The 14,046-nt window shown below is 40.1% G+C and overlaps 1 protein-coding gene across 2 annotated transcripts in view; it reads right to left on the reverse strand.

Moving 5' to 3' along the window:
• Nucleotides 1-355: 355 nt before the first annotated feature.
• MIOX (myo-inositol oxygenase) overlaps nucleotides 356-14,046 on the reverse strand; it is a 50,879-nt gene continuing 37,188 nt past the window's right edge. For both annotated transcript variants that reach the window (XM_056573045.1, XM_056573046.1), the window contains exons 6-10: nucleotides 12,435-12,544; nucleotides 12,002-12,069; nucleotides 4,088-4,137; nucleotides 3,057-3,169; nucleotides 356-757 (exon numbers count right to left, since the gene is read on the reverse strand). In XM_056573045.1, the coding sequence (XP_056429020.1) occupies nucleotides 649-757; nucleotides 3,057-3,169; nucleotides 4,088-4,137; nucleotides 12,002-12,069; nucleotides 12,435-12,544 (450 nt within the window). In that variant the 3' untranslated portion in view covers nucleotides 356-648. The remainder of the gene's footprint in view (nucleotides 758-3,056; nucleotides 3,170-4,087; nucleotides 4,138-12,001; nucleotides 12,070-12,434; nucleotides 12,545-14,046) is intronic.

Raw genomic sequence — 14,046 nt, forward strand, 5'->3', positions numbered from 1 at the left:
TCGGCGGTTGCTGACTTTTCCTGCATAAATTAGTTCAGCTTTCCGGTGCTCTGGTGGGCTGGAAAAGGTGGATACAGTCCTAGGAAAGAGTCTCCTAGGACTGTATCCACCTTTTCCAGCCCACGGGAGCACCGGAAAGCTGAACTAATTTATGCAGGAAAAGTCAGCAACCGCCGAGAAGTTCATGACAAATCAAATTTACTGTAAGTTCGCTCAACTCTACTTATAAGCTAAACTGAGAAATTAGCCATATTTCCTACATTTGTTATATCTACATCTCTATGTACTCTTTTTCAATATTTCTATGGAAATGTTTTCTAGGAGACTACATATGAACAATTTTTTATATTTATTTTTTCTCATTTTCAGTGAGTTTATAATCCAATGGTCAGTACCTGGAAGTCCACTAGGGAGCAGCATTTACTAAATATATACAGTATCGGTGCTCTGTTCCAACTTTATTTCTGAATGAAAAGACAGTTTTGCTCAGCATGTTCTTCTTTTACTAACGTTAAATAGTGGTATCAAACATCTGTTACTTTTCATAAATTTTTCATATGTGGAAAAGAAACATCGAGCAAAGTAAGACATAATGGCATAGATGTTTAGGCAGCAGGAGGTGTCTTCTGGTCACTTAGCAATAAATGATCACCAGCATAACACCCTAGGGCAATACTTGTCTATTAAACCTTTGTAATATGGTCCAAGGTTCTCCACATCAGGCAAATCTTCAGTCTTTGTGTAGAGATCAAATTTGCTATGAAAGAAAGACAAAGAAAGTTTGTACAGAACATTTGACAGACCAATTTGACATTAAAAGATTATTGATTTCAAGTCACATGATCAAGCTATTCCCATCTTACATTGATATGGCACACCATATGCCAGAGCATTTTTACTGAAGGGAGTTCGACAACAGGAGTATCTGCCGATCCAGAGATCTAAGGATAATATTTGTTCTAAATTTTGGGGTTTTAGACCACCTGCTATTCATGAAAATGACCTGTTTGTAATGGCTGATGGGAGCTCAATATACAAAGGGCTCTGTAGAGGTAGGATTGCCTGTCTACCAGGGACAAAGAACTCTGTGGAGGAGAGGGTCCAATGTAACAGAACCAAGGTCTCTATGGAGGGAAAGGAGGCCAATCTGATGGATTGTTAGGAGATGAAGGCTAATGTATAGGATGACAAGAAGGAAAGAGCATAATTAAGTTGTATTTCATTATACACATAAAATTGGTTCCAGGATGACCATTGTATGTTGAAACCATTGTATGTTGAGACCAGAACTCTATGGAAACCTGGTAATTGGTTCTGAAGCCCCAAAATGTCATCCAAAAATAGGAAAAAGTGAGGATTAAAGAAAAATGAGTAGATAAGTAATACAGATAAAGCAAATCCTTCCATGTAAAAGTAAGAAAGATCTGCTGGGAGCTGTAATCACTGTCTATATCAGTGATTCCCAAGCAGGGAGCCTCTAGCTGTTGCAAAACTACAACTCCCAGCATGCCCGGACAGCCAAAGGCTGTCCGGGCATGCTGGGAGTTGTAGTTTTGCAACAGCTGGGGGCACCCTGCTTGGGAAACACTGGTCTATGTAGAGGGCAGGAGCTTCTTCAGGGTCCTGTACAGTACACACAGTGTCCAAAAAAAGTAACATGGAGTCGCCCTCACCTGGTGTCCAAAGGAGCAGCTAACCCTGGTACAGGTAAAGTGTACAGAACATGTAATACCTCCCTGTACTGTATGTAGGAGGTGCTACCAGACATCAGTCAGTGCATACGCTTCAGTAATACAGGGGTTTTTACCAGTGAATGTTCTTCCAGACATTGACACATTTCACAGATCTGGACTGTCTGTAACATTGTATGTTGAGTCTGGTTTCAACTTACAATGGTCCAGAAAAGACCATTGTATGTTGAAACTATTGTATGTTGAGGCCATTGTAAGTTGAGGGATCACTGTACTGTTGCTGCTGGGTAATATTTGTTACCAAATAAGCAGCTCCAGCCTTCCCTAGGTTCCCCTCTGCCTTCTCTAAACCGATGCCAAAGTAGATTGGGTCTTTCTTAAAAAGTTTTGTACTGTATTGGTTTATGATGGTGGATAGGATTATGTCTCTCTATAATAAATTGATAGCTCAGGTCTGGGTTAATATCTCCCTCTCATCCCCATTCAAGATTATGACTAGAACAAGATAAGGGTGTCAACTATCCTCTCTCTCTCCTATATATTCTGGTAATTATCTGGTGAGAAGTCAATCTCCATAAGTCTGAGTTCCTTAATGTCTCTATTAAGAAAGAGGCATCTGAGCATCTGTGCTCTTCTTTTTCCTTTCAATGGGTCACTTCCCATATCGTGTATCTAAGAACTCGGGTTTCCTAACCTATATAGACTACATATTTACCGTATTTCGGAGGTGATATCTGACCTAAAAAGCTTTTTTTAATCTACAAACCTATAAACCTTTATTATAGATTTACAATTTTAAGATTGGGTTAATTTGAAAGAAAACATAATGCTTACTAGTGTTGAGCGTGAATATTCGTAATGCAAATTTTTACCGCGAACATCAGAACTTCGCGATTTCGCAAATATTTAGAATATAGCAATATATATTCATAATGACGAATATTAATTTTTTTGTTTTTTTTCTTCACAGGACACATCACAACAATGACGTGTACTGTATAAAAAAATAAAATAAAAAAAAAGTGATCATCTCTCCCTGCTTCCAGCTTGCGGTCCAAAGAAAGCTACAATATTATTTACTGTGTGGGTCGGTGTGGAGCGCGAATATTTCGTAAATGCGAATATGCAAATATTCTCTAATCATGGCACTTCCAGAGGACACTGATCCCTCCCTCCCTTTTAGGTGAAAGCTATAATCGCACATGCGCATTATGCAAATTTCATAAAAAAATTTCGCATGAAAAAAAAAGGGAACAAACTTAGCGAAAATGCGAATTTCGCGAACATAGGATGAATGTTCTTCCATATATTCGCAAAATATCACAAATTCAAATATAGCCCCTGCCGGTCATCATAAAGGCTTACTTGAATTCTTGCACCCAAGGTAGCATCCTAAGATCTTTCTCATTGCAAAGGTGTCTGTAATCACCTCCTGTGTGCCACGGGTAAAATGAATGGAATCTGATCATGTACATGCCCTGAAATACAAGTATTATACCAATAAATAACAATTTTCAAAAGTAAACATTTTCAAGCTAAAGTGGACTTCTAAGAATAATAATGTTTTAATGCGTTTAAACTGTTTATAAACACAATTTTTCAATAAAAAAATATGTTTTGTGGTGGTTTTCATTTTTCTTCCTCGCCTTCTTAAAGCTCCAATTTTTATAATTCTTCCATTGACATTTTTTTTAGGGCGAATTATATTTCCTAAAGCACAACTGACTGCCGCTAGGGGGTTAAAGGGGTACTCCGACCCTAGACATCTTATCTTAGATGTCTGATTGTATAGGTCCTGCCACTGTCCCCCCAGCTACTGCTGGATGTCAAATGTAAAACACAGCCAGCGCTCACCAAGCAGAAGTCCTCTCTCCATGGAATTTAACCAATATTTCATGGATGATAAAAAGCAAAGGGGGAGGCGGGGAGAAAATCAGACGCCATAAAAGGAGGCCCATCTCGGTATTTGCTTTTTGCCCTCCCCCTTCTTCTATGTACGCCAGTAGGCAAAGCCTGAGTATCTGTATGTATTATGTGCCTGGGCATAGAAATATGCACTCGTACCTGTTAGGGAATACCACTTGCTTGCCCTAATGAACTTTTGCAAGTAAAAGCTTGGGAACTTTTGTCAGATTTCTCAGTAGTGCAATGTTTGCAGTCACTGGTACATGGATAATCAGGTTTGGCTATGGCACTGAAGGGGTAAACTGCTGGGGTCAGAATTTTTTCTGATCCCAGTAGCCAAAGTAGCTATGAATTATAGCATGTTCCCCACTGGTGGTTGCTTGGGAGAATAGGTTGTTACTGCACAATCCCCTTCCAATCTTGAGTAATGCTGAATGCCACAATATTCCTTTCTGTTGCAGACTGTGATTGATGTAAGTGTGAAGACTTACCTCTTCTGGTATGGAACACTGGTTAAACTTCAGAACTTGGTACAGGTATTCTGCAGGAAGACAAAGAAAAAGAGCTGCTATGTAACTATTTGCTTACATACATGGAATTATCACTGACATTCCTTATAATAAGCAACAGTTTGCATGTTTATATCCTCCGAAAATGCTTTATTGTGCTGCACATCTGAAAATGCTTTATTGTGCTGCACATCTGAAAATGCTTTATTGTGCTGCACATCTGAAAATGCTTTATTGTGCTGCACATCTGAAAATGCTTTATTGTGCTGCACGTCTGAAAATGCTTTATTGTGCTGCACGTCTGAAAATGCTTCATTGTGCTGCGCATCTGAAAATGCTTTATTGTGCTGCACATCTGAAAATGCTTTATTGTGCTGCACATCTGAAAATGCTTTACTGTGCCGCATGTCTGAAAATGCTTTACTGTGCCGCACGTCTGAAAATGCTTTACTGTGCTGCATGTCTGAAAATGCTTTATTGTGCTGCACGTCTGAAAATGCTTTATTGTGCTGCATGTCTGAAAATGCTTTATTGTGCTGCACATCTGAAAATGCTTTATTGTGCTGCACGTCTGGAAATGCTTTATTGTGCTGCACGTCTGACAATGCTTTATTGTGCGGCACGTCTGAAAATGCTTTATTGTGCTGCACGTCTGCAAATGCTTTATTGTGCTGCACGTCTGAAAATGCTTTATTGTGCTGCACGTCTGAAAATGCTTTATTGTGCTGCACATCTGAAAAATGCTTTATTGTGCTGCACGTCTGAAAATGCTTTATTGTGCTGCACGTCTGAAAATGCTTTATTGTGCTGCACATCTGAAAAATGCTTTATTGTGCTGCACGTCTGAAAATGCTTTATTGTGCTGCACATCTGAAAATGCTTTATTGTGCTGCACGTCTGAAAATGCTTTATTGTGCTGCACATCTGAAAATGCTTTATTGTGCTCACATTACACTTGAATTATTGCACTTATTTCTATAGTACAAGTGAGGTGTCTGACTGTTGACTTAGCTAATGGCCTCTGCTTCTACTGCTGTCAGTTTGAGACCTACATGATTCTACACTTTAAATAAGCTTTAAATCAGTTGTCCCCAACCTGATGCTCTCCAACTACAGTGACCCCCGACCTACGATCATTTCAACATACGATGGCTTCTCAGAGGCCATCGCATGTTGAAGGCAGCATCAACTGCTCCCGGATAGCCGTTTACGGTGCCCCGTGTGGTCCACTGATGATCACTTACCTGTCCTCGGGGCTCCGGCGCGTCCTCTTCGGGATTCCCTCCATCGTCGGCTCTCTCTATCGTCATCATTACGTCTCTGCGTACGCCGTCCCGTCATCCAATAGGAGCGGCGTGCGTAGTGACGTGATGGCGGCGACGGAGAGCAAGGATGCCGGGGAAGTAGTGGCCTTGCCGGAGCGTCGTTGTAGACCACTGTCCTATACTTTACATTGCACGGATCCCTCAACATACAATGGTTTCAACAAACGATGGTCTGTTTGGAACGGATTACCTTCGTATGTTGAGGGACCACTGTATTGTGAAGCTAGAACTCCCAGCATGCTCTAACAACCACAAGCTGTTACAGCTTGTTGGGGGTTGTAGTTGTGCAACAGCTGGAGATTAACAGACTGGGGACCTTTTTTTTTTTATCATAAAAACAAAATTATTGTGACACTTTGACCTATTTATGATCAAGGTTGTATCCATTCCTTTTATAGAAGGCAGTTTGTTTACTTTATTGTTTATAGGGGTTGGCGATGAGCGTGTTCCTAATAAAGACAGCGTAGTGATTATTTACATTTTATTTTTAAAGCACCAGGGGGGCTAAAGAGGGTTAAGTACATAAGACAAAAAAGTATACTAAACCTAAACTAATTGAGTTGCAGACTAGAAGGAGAGAAGACCCTGGCCACAAGGGCTAACAGTCTAAAAATTAGGGAGGAAGGATATGAAATGTGAGGGTAGAAGCTGCATATACAGTTGTGTAGTGGCAGTAGGATTATTGTAGGTTGTACATTTTAATTTTTTATGATTTCAAAGGTGATTGGTCACTTGTCAACATAGCATGTAATGGGCTGCAAATCACAGCAGCCAACACATGTATTTAGTAATGATATATGCTTGATGGGGGAGATTTATCAAAACCTGTGCAGAGGAAGAGTGGTGCAGTTGCCCATAGCAACCAATCAGATTGCTTCTTTCATTTTCCACAGGCCTCTAAAGAGGCCTGTGGAAAATGAAAGAAGCAATCTGATTGGTTGCTATGGGCAACTGCACCACTCTTCCTCTGCACAGGTTTTGATAAATCTCCCCCGATATGTACAAGTTACTGCTTTATAACCACTATACTCACTTCAGATATCAGTACCAAACACTGTGGTCAACCACGGTTTTAGGTCCGGTTGTAAAAGCGCATACGGCGCAAAAATGAGCCGACCGGACCGAACGTTTCACTCCGGTCGGCTCATTGAAATGAATGACATACGGGAGCGCATACGGTAACATACGGGAGCGCGAGCTTTTAGCTCCCCCCTGCCGTATGCGCTCCCGTATGGGACAAAACGTAGTGTGGACCCAGCCTTACAATGTAAAAGCAAGAAGAAAACCGGCACTGTAAATATGACATAGGTGCTGACTCCAAACAATGTGTCTCAAAATCCAAACAGTAGAAGCCGCACTCCAGGGTTGCAAAGAAAAAGTGCCTTTATTCACCCATCAAAGTACAAAAATGCAACGTGTTAGCCTCACAATGAGGCCTTTCTCAGACGTTGCTGAAAGGTTGCTTTTTTGTACTTTGATGGGTGAGTAAAGACACCTTCATAGGCGTGCGCACGGGGTGTGCCTGGGCACACCCTAATCAAGCCTCAAACTTCAGGCTCTATCACCTCCGTGCTGCACTGCCTTGCCGTGCATTTGTTTCCCTGCCGATCCAATCCTCCTACACTATGTGAGCGATATCACCGCACAGTGTAGGATGGACGTGCTCCTCCTCCAGACTTCCCCTATAGCATGTGCGGCCCGTTCCGTAATGTCACGTGGAGGCGGAGTCACAGCAACGCAAGGGTTAGGGTGGCACGGCCAGGTGGTTACTGCGCAATACCAGCGGCATTACTCTTGGTATTCCACTCTCCCAGAACGGATTACGGCAGCCAATATCTGCTAGATAGTGATTTTTTTTTTCATTTTTAAATCATCAATTTGCAATATATTGTGTAATTTATTGTTTATATAATTATTATTATGATAGTGTACGCTAGCACTACCATCTTTCTATGGACTCTCTAGTTAGTTAGTCACCCTAATGTTTTAGCTTAGCAGCTTTAATAACAGCTATTGTTTATTTCTTTTATATATCTTTTTCAGATTTAATTTTTCATGTACACTGAGTTTATTTCTTCTTCCTTCATGCTGCATTTTTATTTCATTTACTCATTCGTTCAGCCTCAGTCAGACCCATCTGTGTCACATATTAAAGGGGCAAATGGCTACCTACTGATAGTTTAGATTCAAATACAGATTGTTCTGATTTATTGTTTTAAACTTGCATGATACTACATATTGGGGGATATTTATCAAAGGATTTAGACTGGTTTTTCCTGTCTAAATTTGTCACACAGAAAGTCGCAGCCTAAATATATGCGACTTTTCTGCGACTTTTGCTCTAGAGGATTTTTAGAACATGATGCATTCTAGTCTATTTTAGACTGAAATGCATTGGATAATGCATTGGTGCTGAATTTATCAAAAGCGACTTTTCAACGACAAGTCGCATCGGCTGAAGGTACGCCGAAATGTCAGACCATGCTGGAGCAGGTTTAAATACAGTCTAAAGCATAGATCCTGAAGTCCGTGCACAGAATTTATCAAGAGCCGTGCGACTTTTGATAAATGAGGCGCACAATAGACCAGCCTAACCCTCTGTAGTTTGGTCTATATTGATGCGGGACATAGACAACTTTGATAAATCTCCCCCATTGTTCACATAGAGCACCTGACCTGGGCTGGTTTACTGAGTGCAATTCACATAGAGCATGAGCAAATTGTGCAGGTCTGTTTATTTATGTGTGCATGCAAGCAAGAGTGTATGTATGTATTATGTATGTGTGTGTGTATATATATATATATATATATATATATATATACACATACACACACGCGCGGCGTGAGTTGGTGCTTTAGGGTGGAATTTATCATTGTCTTTGGTGGATGTGTTTTACAGCCAATAATTTCTTGCTGTGAAAGTGCTGACGTATGTCACATTTTGGAAATAGCACAGAATATATGATAAATCTGTCTGAACAATAAACAGCTAGAAGAAATTACCTCAGCACAGTCACTTTTCCTTTCAGTTTGAAAGTGTCTGAGATAAGTGCTGTTTGTTGCTGTATTGTATTGTTGACCCTTTGCTGACCCCTATAACTTTCTTATTTTTCCATACATGGGGCTGTCTGAGGGCTCATTTTTTGCACCATGATCTGTAGTATTTAGCGATACCACTTTTGCATATATATGACATTTGGTCACATTTTGAACTCTGGTATTTTGTAATGTTTACACCGTTCACTGCATGGGATCATTAACGTTTGTTTTAATAGTTCGGGTATTTCTGCCTGTGGCTATACCAAATTTGTTTATACATTTAATAGTTTTTGGTATTTTTTTCTTCTTTTTATGGGAAAAGAGGGTAATTTTTGAGGGGAGGAGCTTATTCACATTTATTAAAATTCTGGGGTTGCTGGGAGTTGCAGTTGTGTACCATATAGAGAGATACATGTTAAGGCAGCAATCCCCAACCTATGACTCTCCAGCTGTTGCAAAACTACAACTCCCAGCATGTCTTCACTGTCAGGGCATGCTTTGAGTTGTAGCTTTGTACCATATAGGTAAACTTTTTTTACACCTTAATTTGTGGTGTTGGACGTTTGTACGTGCACCAAACGTATAACATAATGCAGGGCATGTGATAAATATGGTGTGGTACATGTTTTTTTTACTTCAGTACACCCCTTTGTATGGTGCCTCCTTTGTATTGTACCATTTTGTAGACCGTTGCACCCAAATTTTCAACTTTTTAAACTTGCTGTTTAACCCTTTAACCCCTTAAGGCTGGTGGTTTTTCCATTTTTGCACTTTAGTTTTTTCCTCCTTACCTTAAAAAAATCATAACCCTTTAAATTTTGCACCTAAAAATCCATATGATAGCTTATTTTTTGCGCCACCAATTCTACTTTGTAATGACATCAGTCATTTTACCCAAAAATTTATGGCGAAACGGAAAAAAAAATCATTGTGAGACAAAATTGGAAAAAAAAACGTTTGGGGGCTTCTTTTTCTACGCAGTAAATTTTTCAGTAATAATGACACCTTCTCTTTATTCTGTAGGTCCATATGATTAAAATGATACCCTACTTATATAGGTTTGATTTTGTCGTACTTATCATAACTACATGCAGGAAAATTAATACCTTTAAAATTGTCATCTTCTGACCCCTATAACTTTTAAATTTTACCGCATATGGGGCAGTATGAGGGCTATTTTTTTGCGCCCTACCCTTTTTGTATTGATCGGACTTGTTGATCACTTTTTATTAATTTTTTTCATGACCAAAAATACACTATTTTGGACTTTGGAATTTTTTTTCGCATACGCCATTGACTGTGCGGTTTAATTAACAATATATTTTTATAATTTGCACATTTCCGCACGCGGCGATACCACATATGTTTATTTTTATTTACACTTTTTTTTTAAATGGGAAAAGGGGGGGTGATTCAAACTTTTATTAGGGGAGGTGTGAAATGATCGACATACGATGCTTTTTATGTCGGGGCCATCGCATTAAGTGCTATCCAGCAGGACAAAATGCTTAAGCTGCTGCCGGATAGCAGCTTAATGTTCCCCGTGTGGTGCGGTAAGTATTACTTACCCCTCCACAATGCTCAGGGGTGCCCTCCAGGTCCAGCGCTGGTCTTCCGGTGTCTTCTCGGCCCTCTCCGATGACGTCAATACGCTGCTGCACACGTCATCAAATAGGAATGGCGTACGCAGCAGCGTAATGACGTCGCTACGCAGGCCCAGTAAGGCTTTGCGGAAGACAGCAGAGGACCGGAGAAGAAGGGAGAGCCCAGCGGAGGCCCGGAGTCACCATCAGGAGCGGCGGGGACACCATCGCGAGCGGCGGGGACAGGTGAGTACAGCTTCCTATACTTTACATTGCACGAATCCCTAAACATACAAAGGATTCGACAAACGATGGCTCGTTTGGAACAAATTACCATCCTATGTGGAGGGACCACTGTATATTTTTATAGTTCGGACATTTACCCACGCGGCGATATCATGTTTATTTTTATTATGTTTATATATTTTTTAGATGGAATTTGGGAAAAGGGGGGTGATTTAAACTTTTAATAAGGAAGGGGTTAATGTGTGCGTTTTTAAACTTTTTTTTTTTTTTTTTTTTTTACACTTTTAGTCCCCTTAGGGGACTTTTAGGAGGAATCATTTGATTCCTCATACAGATCAATGGAATTACATACAATCCCATTCATCTGTGTGCTCTGCGCTCGAATGATAAAGCCTGGTCCTGCCAGGCTGTATCATTCAGAGAGCCGGAGCTGACATGGAAGGCTACCTCAGCAGTGGATTGCCCCACAAACCCCTGCGGGGGGGCGATCCACCCCACTGGAACACCAGGGACTGAATACAGGCACCTTTAGATGTTGCTGTCAACTTTGACAGTGGCGATCTAAATGGTTAATAACCGGCCGCGGCAATCGCCGCATGTCGGCGATTAAAGCCGGCCCCCAGCTACAGGAATCAGCTGGGCGCCGCCCATTATGACGCGGGCTCGAGTCAGGAGCCCGCGTCATACCTGGTTAACGGCCATTGGACATGTATACACGTCCATGGTCCTTAAGAGGTTTAAGGCAGTTTTGAAAGCCAGGTCTGGGCTTTTGTAGATTTGTGGTGTAGTGGAGGGGTTTGCCAATTTTTCAGCGACTTTTCAGAAAAAAAACTATGATAAAATTCTGACCACTGCATCTGCAAAGACAGATTAGACGGTTTACAGTGTTTTTTCAATAATCTGCTGTGCAATGAAAAGGCACAAAAAAGTCGCACGCAATGCCCATGCAGCTTTTCTGAGACTTTTTTTTACCCAAAAGAATCCTGTCTAAATCCCTGGATAAATTTCCCCCAGTAATTTTCTTTTAGACAGTTTTGATAAATCTACTCTGGTGTCTTTCTTAGACTAGGTTCACACTACGGAATTTCTGTCTGCAATTCCGCTTTGAAATTGCAGGCAGAAATTCCGCTAGCTAAAATGTATAGTGTAGTGAATGGTTTTCCATTCACAAATTCACACTTCGGAATTTGTGAAGCGGAATTTGTGAACGGAAAATCCGCTGATTCAGCCGGCGCTGGCCGCACTCGGAATCTCCGGGCGAAAATTTTCTGCCCGAAGATTCCGCAGTGTGAATCTAGCCTTAGTCCTCTTCTGAAATCCTGCTATGATGTGGACTAAGCAGCAGAATCCTATTGAAATCAATGGGAGGCTGCTCCAGGTAGAATTCACCCAGAATTTCCACAAGGAATTTCCATAGTTTGAACAATTCCTTAGGCTCCCTGCTACCATGTGACCCAGTAGCATCTTGCAATTGATTTGCAGTTCACCGTTCTACTATTTTTTATTGTTAGTTACCATAATTATATTTCTTAAGACTTTCAATAGACTAGAAAATACACTACTATGGGATCATTCAAATCCTGGTGTACATAATCCATATAATGTCTTGTGGACAATAATAAGCAAACATATCATAGCTATGTAATGTAACTAAATATTGCACATAAAGCCGGAAAAAGTGCCAGAAGGTAGGTTTACATTACCATCATGACCCCAAGACATGAGGACATTTTCTAGACCACAATTGGGTTCATAGATCCCATATTCTGTGCTGAAAAGATAAATTATTAGATATAAGTTGTCTTGTTGCCATTGCTTTCTGAATACTTACATTATACAAAGAAGAACATAAGGTGAGATTTATCAAAACCTGTATAGAGGAAGAGTGGAGCAATTGCTCATGGCAACCAATCAGATTGCTTCTTTCAATTTTAAAGAGACCTGTGAAAAATGAACGAAGCGATTTGATTGGTTGCCATGGAAATTTGCACCACTCTTCCTCTACACGGGTTTTGATAAATCTCCCTTATTTTATCTGCTATTTTTAAATTGTCTATAATAGTTACTATGTTGGCTGGAGATTGAAGAGCCTTATAAAGCACATAGACTACAAATAATAAAGTACAATGTACTCACCGGTATACTGGGTGTTTTGCATCTGAATTGTTTTCAAATGTTGTGTCACTAAATACAATAGATTTTTGGAACTTGCAACCAACAGGAAAAGTGTCACCAACAACAGCCCACTGTAAAGAGGAAATATAATAAATTATCATTTGCATCCAGCATATTGATAGGATTTGCAAACAATAACAGATAATAGTTTCTTGCCACACAGAGATAATAATAATAATAATAATTTTATTTATATAGCGCCTACAGATTCCGCAGCGCTAGATTTGATATTGTCACAAGGCTAAAGGTGGCCATACACATTCAATTGCTGTCGGCTGAGACTTTATTTGGCTGAAAGCAGTCGTTCCCGATCCCTCAATACACTTGAACGTTTGGCTCGATCCAACATCATATGTGTTCTCAATTCTCAGTTGATCTCTCTATAGACAATAGAGTTGGACAGTTGAAGTTGAAATCCAACAAACCTGACCCTTCTCTCCCGCATATGTCAACGTAGAGTTCTGTAATGTGTATGAGACATTACAGAACTCTACATTGACATATGCGGGAGAGAAGGGTCAGGTTTGTTGGATTTCATCTTCAACTGTCCAACTCTATTGTCTATAGAGAGATCAACTGAGAATTGAGAACACATATGATGTTGGATCGAGCCAAACGTTCAAGTGTATGGAGGGATCGGGAACGACTGCTTTCAGCCAAATAAAGTCTCAGCCAACAGCAATTGAATGTGTATGGCCACCTTTAGCCTTGTGACAATATCAAATCTCTGTTTGGCAAGAAACTGTTATCTGTTATTGTCTGCAAATCCTATCAATATGCTGGATGAAAATGATAATACCTTTAATGGGCAGGGTCAGAATCAAAATCTTTTTATATGTTATACATCTTGGCAAAATTTTTACCTTTCTAATATACTTCATAAAAATGAGCAGTAGCATTTTTGAGCCAAATACAGAAGCTAGACACATAAAAAGACATGTGAAGCATCTGCATGACCTAGTGAGTAACATCTGAATGACTTTGACAAAGGCCAAATTGTAATGACTATGGGGGACATTTATCAATGTTTGCTTATGTTTTCCTTTTTTTAGTAATTTTTTTCTAACAATTTTTTTGCTTAGGTGCGACTTATTTATCAACTGCTTTCAGCCTGTTGATAAATTTCTTTCACCTAAGCACTTTTTCTTTTTTTGCTTTGGTAGTGGCTTTTTCTGCTCCATGTCTGAGCTGGAGTAAATTTAGGAGGTTTTTTTCATGCGATGCAACTTTTTTGCGACTTTCGCACTTGATAAATCTCTGACCACTGCAAGTCAAAAATCACTTTTTGCTTTGGTAAGCAAGATTTTTATTTTTTGCTTAGGACACAGAACATGCAAAAAGTCGCAGAAAAAAGAGCGTACTTGCACATGCAACTTTTTTGCGACAATTTTAAGCAAAAAAACCCTACTAAATGCTTTGATAAATGTCCCCCAATATGACTGGGACAAAGTATTGACTTTAAAATGGCAGGTTTTGTGGAATGTTCCTATTATGCAGTGGTTAATACCTGCCAAAAAGTGATCCAAGAAAGGACAACTGGTCATGGGTGCCCAAGGCTCACTAATACACAGGG

Source organism: Hyla sarda, chromosome 4, assembly GCF_029499605.1.
Source record: "Hyla sarda isolate aHylSar1 chromosome 4, aHylSar1.hap1, whole genome shotgun sequence".
Lineage (NCBI taxonomy): Eukaryota > Metazoa > Chordata > Amphibia > Anura > Hylidae > Hyla > Hyla sarda.